Raw genomic sequence first — 17,444 nt, 5'->3', positions numbered from 1 at the left:
GTTTAGGGTTAGGGTTAGGGTCTCTCATGCATACATGCACACCCAGTTGCACCCACACAACACAACACACACCTGCTGTACATAGACTGGACGAAAGTATCTTTAAGGTGTAACTCTCTCCCTCTCTCTCTCTCTTTCTCTCTCTCTCTCTCACACACACACACACACACACACACACACATAATGCTAGGAAGATATCATCACCCAATAATATTTTTTAAAAGTTTCCAAAAATAGTAGAGCATTGCCTTACAATGTATGTGTTTGCTTGAGTATAATGTAGATATTGTGAATAAAGAGGCCTTTTTAGAGCTATGAAAGAGAGATGTGAAAAAGAGGTTTCGGGTAACCTAAACAAAAAAAGGAGAGCAGTAGAGAGAATGAGGTGGGTAGAAATAAACTCTAAGAGAGAAAGATAACACAGAGTAAGGGTTGGGCTATCAAAGTTAACAGCTAAACACTTATGGTTTTACATGTGTGAATGTGTAGTTATTTAGAAAAAAGCCTGCAGCTCTGAGGTCTGTACTTAAGGCTAGAGTACATCCTGTCTGAACACTTGAGCAGCATGTATCTGACTCACTATAACACGCATCTCTTCAGAGGAGTCAGGACTTAATCAAACCTTGGTGCTTCAGTGACATGCCTATCAGAAAATTAATTCTTCTGTTCAAAATCTGTGGCAGGACCTTAGCACTCATTATTTCTCTGGTGTTTAATCGTAAAAGTCCTCTTGAAAGTTGCAATTACAGCTACAGAGAGAAGATTATACACATTCAAGTAATTCACATTTCAACACATTTAACTTATGCTAAGTTAAATTGTACAGTACTTTTCAAATGCATTGTCTCCGAACAGCTTTCTAAAACCTAGTTGAAAGATACAGTATATTGTGTGTGTGTGTGTGTGTGTTAAGGCTTACTTATGTAAAAAGTAAGCCTTAAATAATGGCAATTTTTTTTGTCTTTTTGGTAAATTATTCCTCTAATTTCTGGAAATATTTCAAATAAAAAAACACTTCAATAGAAAGTCATTCTATTTAAAGTTGCCATGAAATGGAAGTAGATATGCAGATAATTTCTTCTGTATTGAGATATACAGCTGGATAAAGCAGATTATTGAAAAAGAAAAGAAGTAGGGTGGGAACTTGGTTCAATCCATTGGCTGTTGACTGGATGGAGGCAGATCTAATTGCAAGTTTGGAATACGTCTGTATTTCATTTATTCAAAATATAGTTATGACATTCTCATTAAAAATTACGAGGTCAAATAAAAAAAGAAGTACAATACTGTTTTAGCAACATTGTTACCCTTTACTGTCATTACAATAAAGCTTTGTTGATTCACACTCTGTGGTGGAGGGGAGGGGGGTGGGGGTTCCTCTTGTTTTGCCATCTTAAGATATTGTCAGCATCAAGGGTTTACATTAAGGAGGCGGGTGTGGTTGCCCTTGTGCACGCATACAAACACACACTGAGTGCAGGTGCAGATTATATAATACTGGGGAGGGATTCTGTGTCACCCTGAGATGAAAGCATTGAAGCACCCTCTTCACCCACCCACACACACACCTCCTCAATCAAGTGTGTTGAGGGTTTGGGAAGGAAGAAGCATGCCTGAGTACAGAAACAGACCCAAAAAAAGATGAAGGAAAGGAAGACACCGCTGCACATATGTGTATCTGTATATGTGCATGTGTGAGAGAAAACAGAAGCACCATGTGTCTTTTTTTGTCCTGCACTACAAACCACATCCGTGCTTCCTTTGCTTAAAATGTCACAAACTTTTAACTTTTTATTTACCGAAAAGGAACATGCTGTCATCATTTGCTCATCCTCGTGTCATTACAAACCTGCATGACTACTTCCCTTCTTCCCTTTAACAATCATCATTAACATAGATATTTTAAAGAATGTTTAAATCAGAAAAATAGTCATGCAGGTTTGGAACAACATGACTTGGGGTGACCATGAGTTTTGGGTGAACTTTGCATCAAGGTTTACTGTAAAAACCCCTTATCTTTTCCCCTTTAAACAAAACTATATCAATGTCAATGTCAAATCATTACAAATGAAAAACCAACATAATTCCTCTTATCTCCCCTAATGTAAGTCTAATGGAAGTCTGTTTTCACCTGTGTAAAAAAAAAAAATGTATAAAAAGACTATTGTGACTATATCATAATCACAACTTTATTTCTCGTAATTGTGGGTTTACTGTACATCTGTGACTTTCTCAAAATTGTGACTTTATATTACAATTGCAAATATCTTTCAGTTGTGACTTTGTGTCTCATAATTGTAACTATTTTAAAAATGACCAGTTTTTCCTCTAAAACTGAAACAGGCTTCCTTATAGTTAAAGTCTTGTTGAAAACACATTTAGCAATAACTGAACCCCCATCGCTCACTAGAATGACCCAGCACAGTTATGTTTTGACCTGTTTCACTTATTTTGTAACTTTCAGAAACTTGCCTAAGAGTGCGATGCAAGAGCTGGGTATTGCAGTGGGTACGCTGGAGGCCTGTTGAAACAAACCATCTTTTCAACCTTGCTGAAGAAGGGTTATTGGGAGTTGTCTATGGTGTTTCCCTCTCATTCTGATGCTAATCAGTTCTCACTGTAGATATTTGTGGGTTAAATTTAGTTCTGTTATATTTTTTCTCAGTCTGGTCCCTATCTGTGTCCTCTATCTATGTACCAATCACACTGTGACACAGAGGGTTGACATTCTGTGTGTTTGTGTGAAACTGATGAAGAAATAATATTGAGAAATGACTCCGTGTGGCAGAGAAAGTGTGTTTTCCTCTTCTATTTACTCTAACATAGTTTAGCAGCCTCGTTCTCTCTACCTGTCGATCATTTGCTCTCTCTCTCTTGTTCTGTCTTCACATTGTTTATCACCTGCTGTTGGATATTGGAAAGATGTCACTGGTAAATAAACAGTGTACCATTTATCTAGCCCTTCACACTTTCTCTCTCTGTACTGTTTTAACTTGTCTCCCACTGGGTTTATGATCGTGTCAAGCTGTGTGTGTTGCAATGTGCCCTCAGGGACCATGAGTGTGTGTTCCCGTGGTTCGATTTTTTTTCTCCTCTCAATCTTGTCTATGGTTGATTGACAAACAAGAAACATTGGGAAATGTTCTTGTAATGCTTGTTGGAGCTTTAGCAGAAGATTCAGGCCGGGCTCCACATTCCTGCTGTGCGCATAACCCCTGCTATTACAATCTGTTTTTTTCTATATTTATCTGCTAATATTAGCCCACTTTCTCTGTGGTGTCCTCTCTGGGATGAATTTAGCATTGTAGTTACGCTCTTAAAAATAAAGGCTTCAAAAAGAAAAGTTTTGCAGTAATACCATAGTAGAACCGTGCTGGGTTTCCCAAAGAACCTTTTATTGAACGGCTCTTAAAATAACTTTTTTTTCTTTGTGTGAAGAACACTTTAATAATGTAAAGAACCATTTTTCATCATAAAGAACGTTTCGTGAAAAGGTTAAATTATGTTAAAGGTTCTTCAAGAAACAATAGATGCCAATTAAGAAGCTTCATTTTTAAGAGTGTTGGAAATTTCATGCCTCAAACACCAACCCATACACAAAAATTAGTTTTCCACTGATTTCTATTATTTTGTATCACAAAGACGTTAAATCGTGATTAGGCAGAAGCTGTGATTGTTATACGCACCTTGTCAGGGAAGCACGTTCTGTGATCAGTAGTAAATCTCCATCTGAAGGCCAGAGGGCGCTCTCACGCTGAAACTCCAAATACGCCTCGCAAAAGAACTCCAGAAACAGAAGATTTAACTGCTTTTATTGATTCAACGTGACTAATAAACACACGGCTATGACAATATATGGTTTATCTGAGTTTGTCTTATTATAATGTTTATTACAATAAAGTATATTATAATACAATGCTAATCGGCATAGCCTTTATCACTGCTTAGAATACTATGAAATACGTGCATTATTCTATGTAGGAAGGTACATCACCTCACAAAAGGATTTATTTCAAACAACTGTCTGACATTATGAAGTGAGTTTGGAGTAAAAACATGTTAATAAATGTGGTATTTCCACATGCTTTCAGATGGAGCAGCATTTACTACACAGAGCCATAGTTTCATAATGGCAGAACGATTTCTTTGATTTCATAACCGCGCGGTTTTCCTTAGCTTGTCAGTGAACTACGGCTCTGTGTAGTAAATGCTTCTCCATCTGAAAGCATGTGGAGAATTAATCGTGCCGCCCTAAAGGGTATCTGGTCTTTACAATATGGGCAAAACTTGACCCACACACATAGTTATGCATGAAGACACTTGTGTAATCCCACATATATGCCACTTCAGTCATTACGCGTTTGTGTGTGCGACTGCAATGCGGTGGTTACACAACAGCAGGGCCTGAGGGGGCGGCAAGAGAGAACACACTACACACCAGCACTCCTCACACTGACCCTAACAAACTGCGGAGGAGAATACACACACACATGGTTTTGCTTCCTCTCCCTCACTATAGCTCCAAGCAATGTCTATTTTTATTCACTTTCTAGAAATGTGCTCACATTGAGCATGCCCTCTCTTAAAAAAATCAACTTCATGTAGAATTGATCTTGGAGTATTTTGGCCATCAGTGACTTTTTTTTTTTTTTTTTTTACTAGTTTCTAGGTAGATTCTAATTATTTAGTTTTGTTTATCTTTGACAAACAAGAGTGATGAAGTAAATGTTCATTTTCTGAAGATAATGTGAGTGGTGTTTCGCCCATACAGAAGTCGCCTCCACAATGCTTGGGTGTTAAGGGTGTTGCCGAGGCCTTGCTGTGTGGGGTTTTCTGAGTGGTTTTTAGTGCATTAATATATCAACCACATATTAATGCACTAAAAACCACTCAGAACACCCCACACAAAAAAAAAAAAAAAAAACACAAAAAAGTCACTGACGGCCAAAATACTCCAAGAACAATTCTACATGAGGTTGTATCATATACAAAATTCATAAGTCTGATTGTTTTGAAAAAACACCATCCTTCATGTATGAAGTATGTATGCTACAAAGAGATTTAATGGTAATATATACAATCATACATCCATAAATGTAAAAAACGTTAGTACTTGGGGTTAGGGATTTGAACAAACACCTAAAAGTACTGTATACTACCTTTCCAAAAACTGGGGTCTTTAAAAAAAATTGAAATCTCACCAAGTAATATTGTGGAATATTACAAATTTTCAACAACTGTTTTAATTTATTTTAAAATGTAATTTATTCTTATTTTTAGCAGCCATTACTGATCTCCTGTGTCACATGATCCTTTCAGAAATCATTCTATTATGCTGATTTGGTGCTCAAGAAAAATTGGTGAAAGTGGAAACTGTGATACTTTTTTTTTCATGAATCTTTGATTAATAGAAGGTTTAAAGTCTTTACTGTCACTTTTGAGCAATTTAAATAATCCTCACTGAATAAAAGTTTTAATTTCTTTGTAAAAAAGCCTTACCAACCCCGAACTTCTGAAAAGCAGTGTAATTAAAAAGAGTAATTATAGTGATACTATAGCAAGCATCACTATTAATCAAATATTTAAAATAATGTTTAGATTAAAAAGACACAAATGAGAAGATGCTAGTATGTACCACTGTCTTGTCTCTTGCATGGCATCAATAGTTAAAATTGATTTGTAAAACTTTGCATGTCAATGTGAACGTGTGGGCCCGAGAAACAAGTCATCCCTTGACATATTATATGTGTACTGATGTGGGCTATTAAATGCTGGCTATTTTTGGTCAGAAACTGGATGTTTTGAATATGATTTCTTTTAAAAACAGACACAATGTAAAGAAGTGTGGAGAAAGTGGGGCTTGGGTCGATTATTTGAGAGATGGTGTGAAAACATAATCTGCCTGCAACAACATGATCATATGCAAAGGAAGATAGTTGGCAGCAGTATTGTTTTCTTCTTCGATTCCCTATTTGGCTTGTGTTGAGTTTTTGCGGAAGGGAGAGATGGTGAGAGAGGTGTGGAGTCAACCTCCAGTACCATCAAGAAGGCCAAAGGAATTTTCCTCTTTCTTTCTATCGCTCTCTCACAGTGGCCATAGGCTATGTAAATTAGGGCCTTGCTATTCTAAATAAAGAACACTCAAGAAAACAGGAAGGCATAAAATAGGACAAAGATATGGGGGGAGGAAGGTGGGTAAAGAAATGAAATAATTCGCACAGACCTGAAATAGACAGAAATGTTGGAGTGACAGTAGAGAGGGCAGGGAGAGTGGGAGAGTGAGTCGGGTTATCTGTTGAGTGTTATTGAGAGCTGTGTATAGGGCTCATTTGCATGGCAGACGGAGCGAGAGAAGGGGACAGCCTTTCACGCCTACTACACTGGACACACATACTCATGGTAACACACTAATGCAGTCTAAAATGTACTAAATATTAATAATACAAGAAAAAAAATCAATAAAACTAAAGCTGTAATTCAACAAACATTCTACACCCATATAATCCCACACACACTTATTCACAAACTCACACACACAGATGGAGTTCTTTCTTCGAGAGCCTCTGAATGCTCTCCAGCACATATGTACTGTAATCTGTACACAGACACATACAGATTCGGCTGTGTCGAAGCTCTTGTACGAACACAGTTTCCTATTAATATCCATTGTGACTGTTTGACCTGAGACTATATGCAAATGAGCTGTTTAAGAAATGCACAAAGAGAGAGCAAGGAATACTTCTGTTGCATGATCTTTGCTGTTCGCTCCATAAAAACATGCAGTTGCGAATGCTATGAAAAAACAGGTACTGGTATCAGTATCAGCAAGTACCAAGAAAGAAAGTATCAGCCTCGTTCTGGAAAAAGTGGTATCTTTGCATGCCTAATTTATATTCATTTTGTTGAACAAATACATTTTTACTGACCCCAAAGTGCTTGAAAACATGATTTTGAATTCTTTATTAAGCACAGCAAGGTCACCATGGTGAGGTGCTTGTCCTCTTTATTATGGGCTGCTTTAGGGCATTGAGGGATCCGCCCACATACCCATTCCTCATAAATAGAGACAGAGGTAGATACTGTAAGACATCACATGGCGAGAGGGCTGAAATAGAGGAGGTACTCTGATGATGTGATGTATCATCTGATAATAGTACAGTAGTTGGTATGCAATGAATGATTGCTGTATTCGTGTACTTTGGAACTGTGCATGTTTAAAATTCACGGTAATACCACTGTACTTTTAGGTACTTTTTTGTGAGTAGAGCGAGAATGAGAAAGCCAAGAAAAGTCATAGATGGAGAAATGATGATGTGGTTGAAGTAGAGGAGGAGTAGGTTGTTTTCCAGTGCCCACACACACACACTAACTGGATGTCACTAGCTGTGTGTTATCGCTGGAAGCTGCTGATTGGAGTGGTTTACTGTAATTGAACTGGTACATGTTATATGATCCTGTCTGATTATCCTGTGGAAGATGATATCGACACACATCCTACAGTACTTCTGAGACTCGATTGATGGAAGATCCGCTCTGACGTAAGGCTGGGTAAATAGGTAGTTTGAATGGCGAGGCGACACACGTATTCATCACACACAATCACATGGCGGTGTACTGGGTGTCAAGAGAGAGAAAAGGACATGGAGAGTGAGTCGTAATTAGCTTGCTGATCAATGGAAAGCCTGATCTGTTAACGAGCCGCTGGGACTGTCTGCTGGTCACACTGGGCAACATGGTTTCCTGGGGAGAGGGAGAGATCACAGGGTGCTGTGGAATCTCACAATCTGGACACACACTCTTTGTGTGTACTTCTCCACCACGCAAATTTTGTTACATATTGGCAGATATGTTGGCACCACAGAAAAGAGACTTCTTTCAAAAACATTAAGACTTCTGACCAACCTAAAACGTTTGGACAGTAGTGTAATGTTGGATTTGCTTTGGGGAAAATAAAAATATAACATGATATCCAACTAAATTGTAACAATGGTTAGCTAGGCACAGTAATTAGTTATCATAGTACCCACATCAATAGGAACCAAAGACAGTCGTCTTAAGTGTACAGTAGCTGTTGTTAAGCTTTTACAGCTGTGTAAAGATTTCCATTATTTTGCTTTGAATCTTAATATATTGTACGTTTTCTAAAGTGAAGTCAGTGAGGATGCAGAACAAATATGGGACAGGTCCTCAGATCCCCGTCCAAGCACTTCCTCACCATTATGGTTGAAGAGTGAGGTGTGTGTGAGATGGTGATGTGATTAGCCTACAGTACCGCCTTGTGAAGAACCCAGTTGTTATAAAGCTTACTCATAATGTGAATCGACATTAAGAGGATGTCAGTTGAATGTTTGGAAACTTTCTGTTCTTATCTAGCGAGATTCATCTGGGTAGAGATCATGTTCTGCAGTTGATTAATTCAGCAGAAAATATTTCACTGCCCGAGGAAGCCGAGCGCTACCAGTGAAGAGAAGAACTGCTGACGAGACACACACAGAGCACACTCACATGCTGTAATATAGTAACATTCACTTCTGAACACAGTCAGAAGAGGAGATGACACAGGTGTACAGCTGCGGCCTGCACACACAGATAAGGTGCTGCTGGGTCAGTTGTGTTTGTGTGTGTGTGTGTGTGTGGTTTACTGGAAAGGTCAAGTGTTATGCTAGTCTGCAACAACTCTCTCTCTCTCTTTCTTTCTTTTTGTGTCTGCACTAACAGCTTTATGTGGATTGTAATATATTTTTCCCACTGGACTCGATGTGTTCAATGTGTTTATGTATTTGTGGTGGACGGATTTATTAACACTTGATTTAGCTTGTTGTTTTTTATAGTTTCACTTTCAAGACGATTTGTGACTGTGGCTTGGGCAACCCTGCCAACAACACACACACACACACACAATGGAACTGTTACAGAGATAGATGACCACAAGCAGTACTGTCGTCTTTTTTTTCATCCTTCATGCACTTTTTCCCATTCATAGTTAAATTAATGCACCATCTTGGTTAAGTCTTTGTTATGTCATTGTACTGTAAATGCATGTTTTAAATCTTACTATAAATTATTTATATATGTATACATATAATTTTGTACTTTTTTATCAAAATGCTTATAACTTGATATTCCAGTGACATCTCATATTCCAATCAACAAGTAATGGATATGACCTCACCCTATTTTTTTCCTTCATCTTTTTCACTCAGATCTATGTCACAAGAAAAAGTTTGTCACAACTTTCATTTCATTACTAATAAGCAATTGACCTTAGACAGGGTAGCACTTCTCTAATTAATAGCCACTCTAAAGTTTTTTTGTTTTTTTTGTCTTTTGACAAAATTGCATTAAAAAATATAAACTGCAAAAAGTTTATTATAACATATTTTTGGAGAGCCTCTTAGCATCTGAATTATACTTCTGTGTGTTTTCCCCCTTTGATACAAAGAGCATTAATAGAGAGTGAGTCACATGGCACTTATGGATCAGGTAATTGGCAAAAAAAATGCATAAATTAGTGCCCATGAAGTAAAGTGGCAACAGCTTGTGAACAACTGCCATTTAAATAAATGGTAATGCTAATGAAAAATTCTCCTCAGGTATATTAGAACTCTTCAGTTAATTGCATCAAATAAAATACAAATTTAGGACTTGACATTTCCATGGTTAATTTTTTTTTTACTTCTCGTTTTCTCATTTTTTTATTTTGATCATTTAAGACTGTGTGTATGTTTTGCTGGAGATGTATTCCACTTATATGTGTGATGAGGTGGTCGTGAGCTTGTGTGAGGGCTGTAACGGTGTGTGGAGGAGTGTATGAAGGGACAATAGGCTCTTAACTGAATGCCACTCACTCTGGTGCCGCAGAAATGGCTAGGGATTGTTCCCTTGGAGCCGGTACAAGTGGCAGAGCACTCAGGGTTGAGCCCAGCATTAGTGTGTGTCATAAGGGAGCAGCAGTGACAGGATTTCAATCACAAGGCCAGTGCTCATGTTGTCACCTCTGTGGGATTCTCAGTCTCTTTCTTCCTCTCCCTTAGCCTCCATCCACACTGTGTGTGTGTGATGCGCACTGTCATTATCTCTTCTTTTCTTTTTCTTTTTAGCCGTTTCTGATGTTGTTATTCAGGATTGTTAATCTGGGATATTCCTTATTTTCACTAATGTCTTGTTGAATTTTTATTGTTTTTTTACACAATATATTATAATTACGCACACCTTATTTTATTTTTATATTTTAAGTATTGTATCTTTTTACTTCATTTATTTTATTATAGCATCACTGTAGTATTGATTGTTAATTATTCCATTTTCATTAATGTATTTTATTTATATGCTACTTATTTTACTTTACTGTTTTATTATATAGTCACAATTCTCTTTCTCTTTCTGTCAGTGTTATATTTATCATAGTATCACCATAGTATTGATTATTAATCTGTTACATTGTATTGATTGTTAATTTCATAGAAGTCTTGTATTTTATTTTGTGTTATAATTACTAGTACCTTATTTTATTTGTATACATTTTAAAATCAAAATGATTATTACAATATTACTGAAAGTTAATCTGGGATTATTTCTTAAAATCATTAAATAATGTTTTATTAATTTTATTAGTTATATATTTCAGTGACTGCCAACATACAATGTTATTTATATTCTATTAATTCTTTATTTAAATTTTTTTGTGTATCTGTTTGTGTGTACATAGATTTTTGTTGCCAATACTGTATGTAAAAACAATCACGGCAGGACATTACTTTTAATTACTTTAATTTGTGATTCTGAATGAAACCGTTTTGATTCACACTCTATCATAAGACTCTCTTCCTCAATTTGAGCTTTATTTTCACTTTAGATTGTAATGGAAGAAAAAAAGAAGGCAGAATATCTCAGTCTCCCTCTCATTGTCTCTCGCTCGAGGGATTATGGGAATCAGTCTCAGATTTGTGGCGTACGCTGGAAGCAGTCATCAGTAATTCTGCAATGACATCAGAGTGATTTCCCACAGCAGCGTATGTGTGCATGTTCATATGTTCATCAAATTTCCCAAAGTGGCATTTCAACTTCCTCTTCTCATTTTCATCATAATAGCGCAGTAAACTAATCTGCATTTGGATCCAGTCATGTTTAATCAGTCTAAACACGGAGGAGACTTTCCGTTCTACATCCATCGAGTGAATCGTGTTGACTCTGATGCAGATTCTAAATCTGACACCCGGGTTCATTAGGTTTAATTTTGGCACTGGGTTGTCTCTCCATGGACAGATTGGCTGGCTCAGCCCCATATGTTGTTTGACTCTTTCAATCCCCCTGCGTTTGTTTGGCTCTCTTGCAGGAAGTGACAAAGCATTTCATTTCCTCTCTAACAGCAGGTTAGTTGCCTGCACCCCAGCATGTTGAATTGGGAATTTGTGTTGATTTACAATGTGTATGTGTGTGTGGCCTGGTGGCCCTTCAGTCCATCTCTCTGCCAACCGGGGGCCAGTGTAGTTTTTATGACAACCCAGCATGCCATCATATGATGTAACGTCAACTGTGTAAATGCGTGTTTCACATGTCAAATTGCACCAATGTGAATGTTGTGTTTGTGATATGGGAATGTGTGTGTGTGTGATCAGCATCAGTGGATGAGAGACAGCAACAGACAGTTACAAATAACTGCAGTACAGCTTTAGCTCCAGCAACTACCGCCCCCTAGTGTCCTGACAATGAACTGCCACCCACAAATGCTCTAATTCATCCTGTCCATATAAACAGAGCCATAAGGAATTATATCTTCCTCCAGTCAGCCTTGTGCTGTAGGAAGGAGATGTTTTATCTCATTACCAGGCTGTAAAACAGCAGACACATCGAGAGATTTACAGCGACACTAATATGTGAACAGAAGATAAAGAGACTGGGCTGAGGTTTGCAGATATACATAATAGAGGAACAATTATCTCTCTCTGTCTGTCAGTGTGTGCTGTCAAGAAGCTTAACATATCGCTCATTACAGTGTTTTCCTGTCCAGCACTCACAAAAGAATCGCATCAGTGCCCACCCGTCATGCTTCCCTGTGTATTTCTGTCTGTATTTCCATCGTTTTCCACCTCTCACCAGATGCATCTTGCTCATCTCTTCCACATCCCACCTGTTTCTTCTGTAACTGACACTTCTAGGTATTTCTGAATGTTCCACATGTAGGCTTATTTTGAAACAGACTTGTGTGCTTTGGATGACAAATATGAAATAATTATTCCTCAGCGGAGTTCTTAGTGAAGTTTTACTTCATCATTTAGATGTTTCTTTGATGTAGGGCAGGGGTTTTCAAATTGGGGTCTGAGAAAAATGTTAACAGCCAACAACAACACCAACGATAATAATATATTATCGTGAGATTAATCACTAATTATTGTATTCCTGTCATTGTAATTGTAATAATTTGTGATTTAATTTCATAGTTTCTAATCCAATATATATATATATATATATATATATATATATATATATATATATATATATATATATATATATATAATATACATAGTGTAATTATTTTCCAGATTTTTTCCAGATGATTTTTGATACATATACTGTTTTTAATTCAAATTAGAAGTATAAATGGGTCTTTCTATGCGTAAATATTACTGCATATATATTATAGGATCAGGTTCCTATAATCATCATATTTGAACTTTAAAAAGTTTGGCGACTCATGCCTTGGACGAAGGCATGAGGCATTTTTTAGGCATTTTTGTAAACAAAAAAAAACAAAGATCCTTCAAGTACATTTTACAAAAAAAATGCTATTTCATTTTTTTTTTACCTAAATTTTCAGTTTTTTTATTGTTAAATAAATAGAAAAATCAGTGTAAATGAATGTATAACATAACTTAAAGGTAACATGGTAAATTTGAACACAATTTAAGACATAAATGTGTGAAAGTTTTTTTTTTTTTTTATAATTGTTTTTTATTATGCAAATACAAAGAAAACAGAGAGATTGTACAATAATCAACCTGGTTTTCCAGCCAAGTTCATTCAAATGTTTACCAGTACTTAACAATAACCTCACATAAATGTGTGAAAGTAAATGTGTGATTGTTTCTTTTTTTATAAGGCGAAAAATCAGAAAAGTCTCCTTTCACTCTCCATTCTCCAGTTAATCTCATTGCTTTTTTTGGAGAAGGCGTTTATTTGTAATATATATATATATATATATATATATATATATATATATATATATATATATATATATATATATATATAGTTCCTACAAGATTGTTTAATCATCACAGTGGAACATACATGTTTGTAATAGCCTCATTGTCTTCTTTTCTGTCCTGATCCAAAAGGAACGTCTGCCTTGGCCTATAGCTGTTTGGGATTTTCTGTGATTCTGTGAAAAGTGATGCTTACCAAACTAATTTATCTAGTTCTAAATGTATACCATCACACGTCTCTGTGTGTTGTCATTTTCAGACGGTAGGGCCGGGTGTAAAAGAGTGGGCGGTCTTATCACTTCACCTGTAAGAGGAAGTTCTTTTTCAAAAGAAGGCGTGTTTTTAAGGTGCAGCCAAAAGGAAGTCAGCGTGTTCCTGTGTGTCTGTAAATGTGTGTGTGTACACATATCGATGGCTGAAGGGACCCATCATGCCCAGGCTGTGTCCAGGCAGTGTGTGTTGCTTTGCCCCGCTCTTGTTCAGCTGTGATAGAGGTGGACAGGGAGATATCAGCTGCTTTAGAGAAGACAACTTTTTGGAAACCTCCTCCAGCAGTTCAGTAAGAACAACAGAAGGACAGACAGTCAGCAATAGCGTCTTCTCACAGGTTTGGATAGGCTTCTCCTATAATTCTACTTGACTTTGTGTAACTTTCACTGGAATGAGCGCTGCAGTCCGTGCTTGAATTATGTTATATAAGTGATTATCTGTCTTTTTGGGATTGTGAGGCTGAACGTCTCATCCGTTTGGTGTTCTCTTCCTGTTACCAGATGATTCATGATTGGCTTTGTGCATATGTGTAATGGCTTATGTTTATATGAGAGATGATGCAAGAGGTGTATGTGCACATTATAAGGTTTTTCTGGGTAAGCAGGACATGCTTGCTTGTGCTGATATGATTACCGCAGTATTAATGCAACACCTGTAATGAATAAAAGAACTGGATTGTCTGAACAGTTAAAGACACATAGACACTGTACTACTGTAGATTGCATGGGGAAATCACTCTTTTACATTTACAGTTACACATTTATGAGATGTCACACAGTTTGGGCCATCAATATTCATAGTGTACAATGCCAGGTTTTTATTAAATCTCAGTTGTTTCTTCTAGACAGATATGAGATTAAATGGAGGGCTTCTGCTTCTCAGGTTTATTCTCTTCAGTCAAAAGCCTTGTTCCATTGGAACATGTCAGGTAAATTCATGCACATCTATGCTTTTCTTTTCACACAACCTCTGGAAAAATTACAGCAATATGTAAAATTACAATATGTAATTTGTTTGCAGTGATTCTCATTTATTTTGACTTTGTTGAACAAGGTACAAAACACATCCATTATCTTTTTGCCAACTTTCTTAATAAAATAACAGCTCTCTGATCACATCCCATTCAAATGTAAAAAGAGAATGAATCCATAACGAAAATCCAGTCACAGACCAGGTCAGCCCTGAGTATGATCCTAACCTTAATTAATGGCTTCCTTAATTATGTACATAATGTACATGAAATCACAGAGACCTAGGTTTATAATTGTAACTGAAACATTCATTTGACAGACTAATCCCAAATTAATAGCGCTAATGACTTTGGTAATCTTATATCTGTATGTATCTTGTATGGAAGAGATTTCAGTAATTCCACAAACATTTCTCGTTTGCTAAGAATGCCAAAACATTTGTCAAACATTTCCTATCAGATTCTTCCAAGACCAGATTATGTTAACTATGCTAACCACAATCATTTTGTAGCTCTGTCCTCCTAGTATGTTTTTTTTTTCTGTTTGTTCATAATTATTGAAACTTGAAGTACAATTACAATGAAAACTGGAAAAAAAATGAAGATTAATTTGAATAAACAATGCTAAACTGACACTTTTATTAAACCTATGAATTAGCATTTATCTGTAAAAACATTTTTTGTCACAAGATAATGAGGAGACATCTTTGATAGAGTGTTGATGGAGAGATCAGCATGAACAATGTTATGTAGGATTAGCATTAATGAGCTCTGCTATCTCTGCTGGAAGTCTATAGTCAGATGTATATGTACATGTACATAGCTCTCAAACACCACTTCCTCTTGATGTCTGCAACATACCCTAACGTTGTAGCTCATTCAGATTTAAATGCATTCATTTTTTTATTTTTTTAAACGTATTTATTAAAATAAAAAAAAACACTAATATCTAAAACATCAGACTGACATAGTTGCACCAATAGATGCTCTCTGGTGTGTGTGGTGGATACATCTATCACTTGACCATTTTGCCATTCAAAGAACTCTTGTTTCTTTCATTTTCATCAGTCTCTGGTGGCTAGATTCCTCCTGTTTAGTACTTAAAAGTGTTCTCTCTCTCTCTCTCTCTTCAGCCTCTGATGTTTACTGATTTTTACCTTTTAGATCAACTAAAATTTGAATTAAAAGAGCAGTTCACACCAACAATTCAAATTTATTGAAAATGTGTTCACCCTCGGGCCATCCAGCATGTATTTTATTTCTTCATGGGAGGAGATTTGGAGGTAATTAATGACGGGTTCACAAAATGCTAATTGATGGACTGGGGCCATGTGGATTTCTTGTGAATTATTGCAATGTTTTTATCAGCTGTTCAGACTCTCTGACGGCACCCATTCACTGCTGATGAGCAAGTGATGTGATGCTAAATTAATTAACTATGTAACTAATATGCTAAACAGTGTGTAATTCGTACAGTTTGTGCAGTTAGCACACAGCATGTGCAGGATCTGACACTGTTACTGAATGAGTCTTGGTTTCTTCAGGGTGACACCTCAGTGGTAATAAATTCTCAGGCTGTGTGATGTAGTCTCTAATTAGATCGCACATGCAAACACACACACACACACATACACTGTACTGCAGGGGCTGTAATCAGTTCATTAGGTTAATTACTAGCTGTGAAAGGGACTCATAGTCTCTGTGGGCACTTTGGATAATTGGTCTGGCTCTAACTCAACTTTAACCAGACTGTGCCATCTAACCCAGAGTGTTAAACACACTGTTGACACCGCACATTAATCCAATCTGATCTTTAGAAGTGTCATTTTGTACAGTAAGTGATGCAATCCAATCTGGTAGACCTGCATCAGTTGCTATAGTGATGATGTAAGCATCAGTGCGATGCCAAGAGACCTTCTTATATGACAACTGAGAGCTGCTGTCAGTGAGAATGAAAAAACAGAAATTGTGCCTCTCCATATGTGAGAGAACATAACTGACAGTGGCATTGCTGTATTTACACTTCCATGCATAAGACTGCTATATGAGAAGTGTAATTGAATATGAGTCTATTTGGATGCGGCTCCAGACAATATTGAGCAGTTTATATAATATTATATTGCAAAAAGGTCACACAAGCTTTGTGTGGAGAGCAAAACATATGTTAAGGCACTATATTCACAAAAATAATAATACTTGAAATATGATCTAAACTTTCAGACTGAGACATTTTCTAAAACATCATTCGGATTTCAAACTATTTATGGCTATGTATAGATGTTTTAGTGTTATCAGGTTTCATTTTATTCTTTGCTGCAGACGAGTGAGTCAGATACGGCCAAAACGTGTCCTGCCTGTCTGAACACAGCTTTAGAGAGCTCAACATAAGCCTAGTTCTGTTTGTCTGTAATTATTCATGAACTGTCTAGAAGGAGGAAAAATAATGTTTTATATCCGAATCAACAAGGGATGTCTTAAGGGAAAAACCAGTCTGTTGTTTTAAAGATTGAGATCTGTGTTTAACCGAGCGTTGCTGAACAAAGAAAGTGTCTTCATTCATTTTTATAGAAAAATGTACCAACAATGTTGACCTGTGCTTCTGGGTAGTGTAGCTTATGACCCTGCATGCTGTTAGTTCCTCGTGATATTTTGGAACACTGATTGCTTGAATGACAGCTGTGTTTGCTGACAGCTCATTTGTGTTTCCATGGCAACTGATAGATAAGGCTGATTGGCTGAAATTGGGCTATTGCTGTGATTTGAAGGTGATCATATTCAGCCATCGTAGGACACATACAAGCAGTGTTATGTTTTTCAATTAAGATCAGTAGGAACATGTAAAGTCTGTACTGTCTCATATGCTATATACATATGTGTCTCACTCACTCACTGTTTTCTTCTGAATGGACAATTAATTAAGATTTATTGCATTTGATTTTGTTTATCTATGGTGATATTTCCTGAATGGACAAACCATTTCTTGGAGTGTATAATTTGTTAAT

At 36.7% G+C, this 17,444-nt stretch overlaps 1 protein-coding gene across 3 annotated transcripts in view; it reads left to right on the top strand.

Moving 5' to 3' along the window:
* LOC128017150 (diacylglycerol kinase delta) overlaps positions 1-17,444 on the top strand; it is a 56,771-nt gene that overhangs the window by 19,441 nt on the left and 19,886 nt on the right. The window contains exon 1 of one of the 3 annotated variants that reach the window (XM_052602377.1): positions 13,583-13,809. The exons of the other annotated variants lie outside the window; for them this stretch is intronic. Within the exon in view, the coding sequence (XP_052458337.1) occupies positions 13,633-13,809 (177 nt within the window). The 5' untranslated portion in view covers positions 13,583-13,632. Of the gene's footprint in view, positions 1-13,582; positions 13,810-17,444 lie in introns of those variants that run through there. 3 annotated transcript variants of the gene reach the window in all.

The sequence above is a fragment of the Carassius gibelio genome, chromosome A7 (assembly GCF_023724105.1).
Source record: "Carassius gibelio isolate Cgi1373 ecotype wild population from Czech Republic chromosome A7, carGib1.2-hapl.c, whole genome shotgun sequence".
Lineage (NCBI taxonomy): Eukaryota > Metazoa > Chordata > Actinopteri > Cypriniformes > Cyprinidae > Carassius > Carassius gibelio.
The sequence above is the reverse complement of the archived record's forward strand: the minus strand, read 5'-3'. Positions and strand labels throughout refer to the sequence as shown.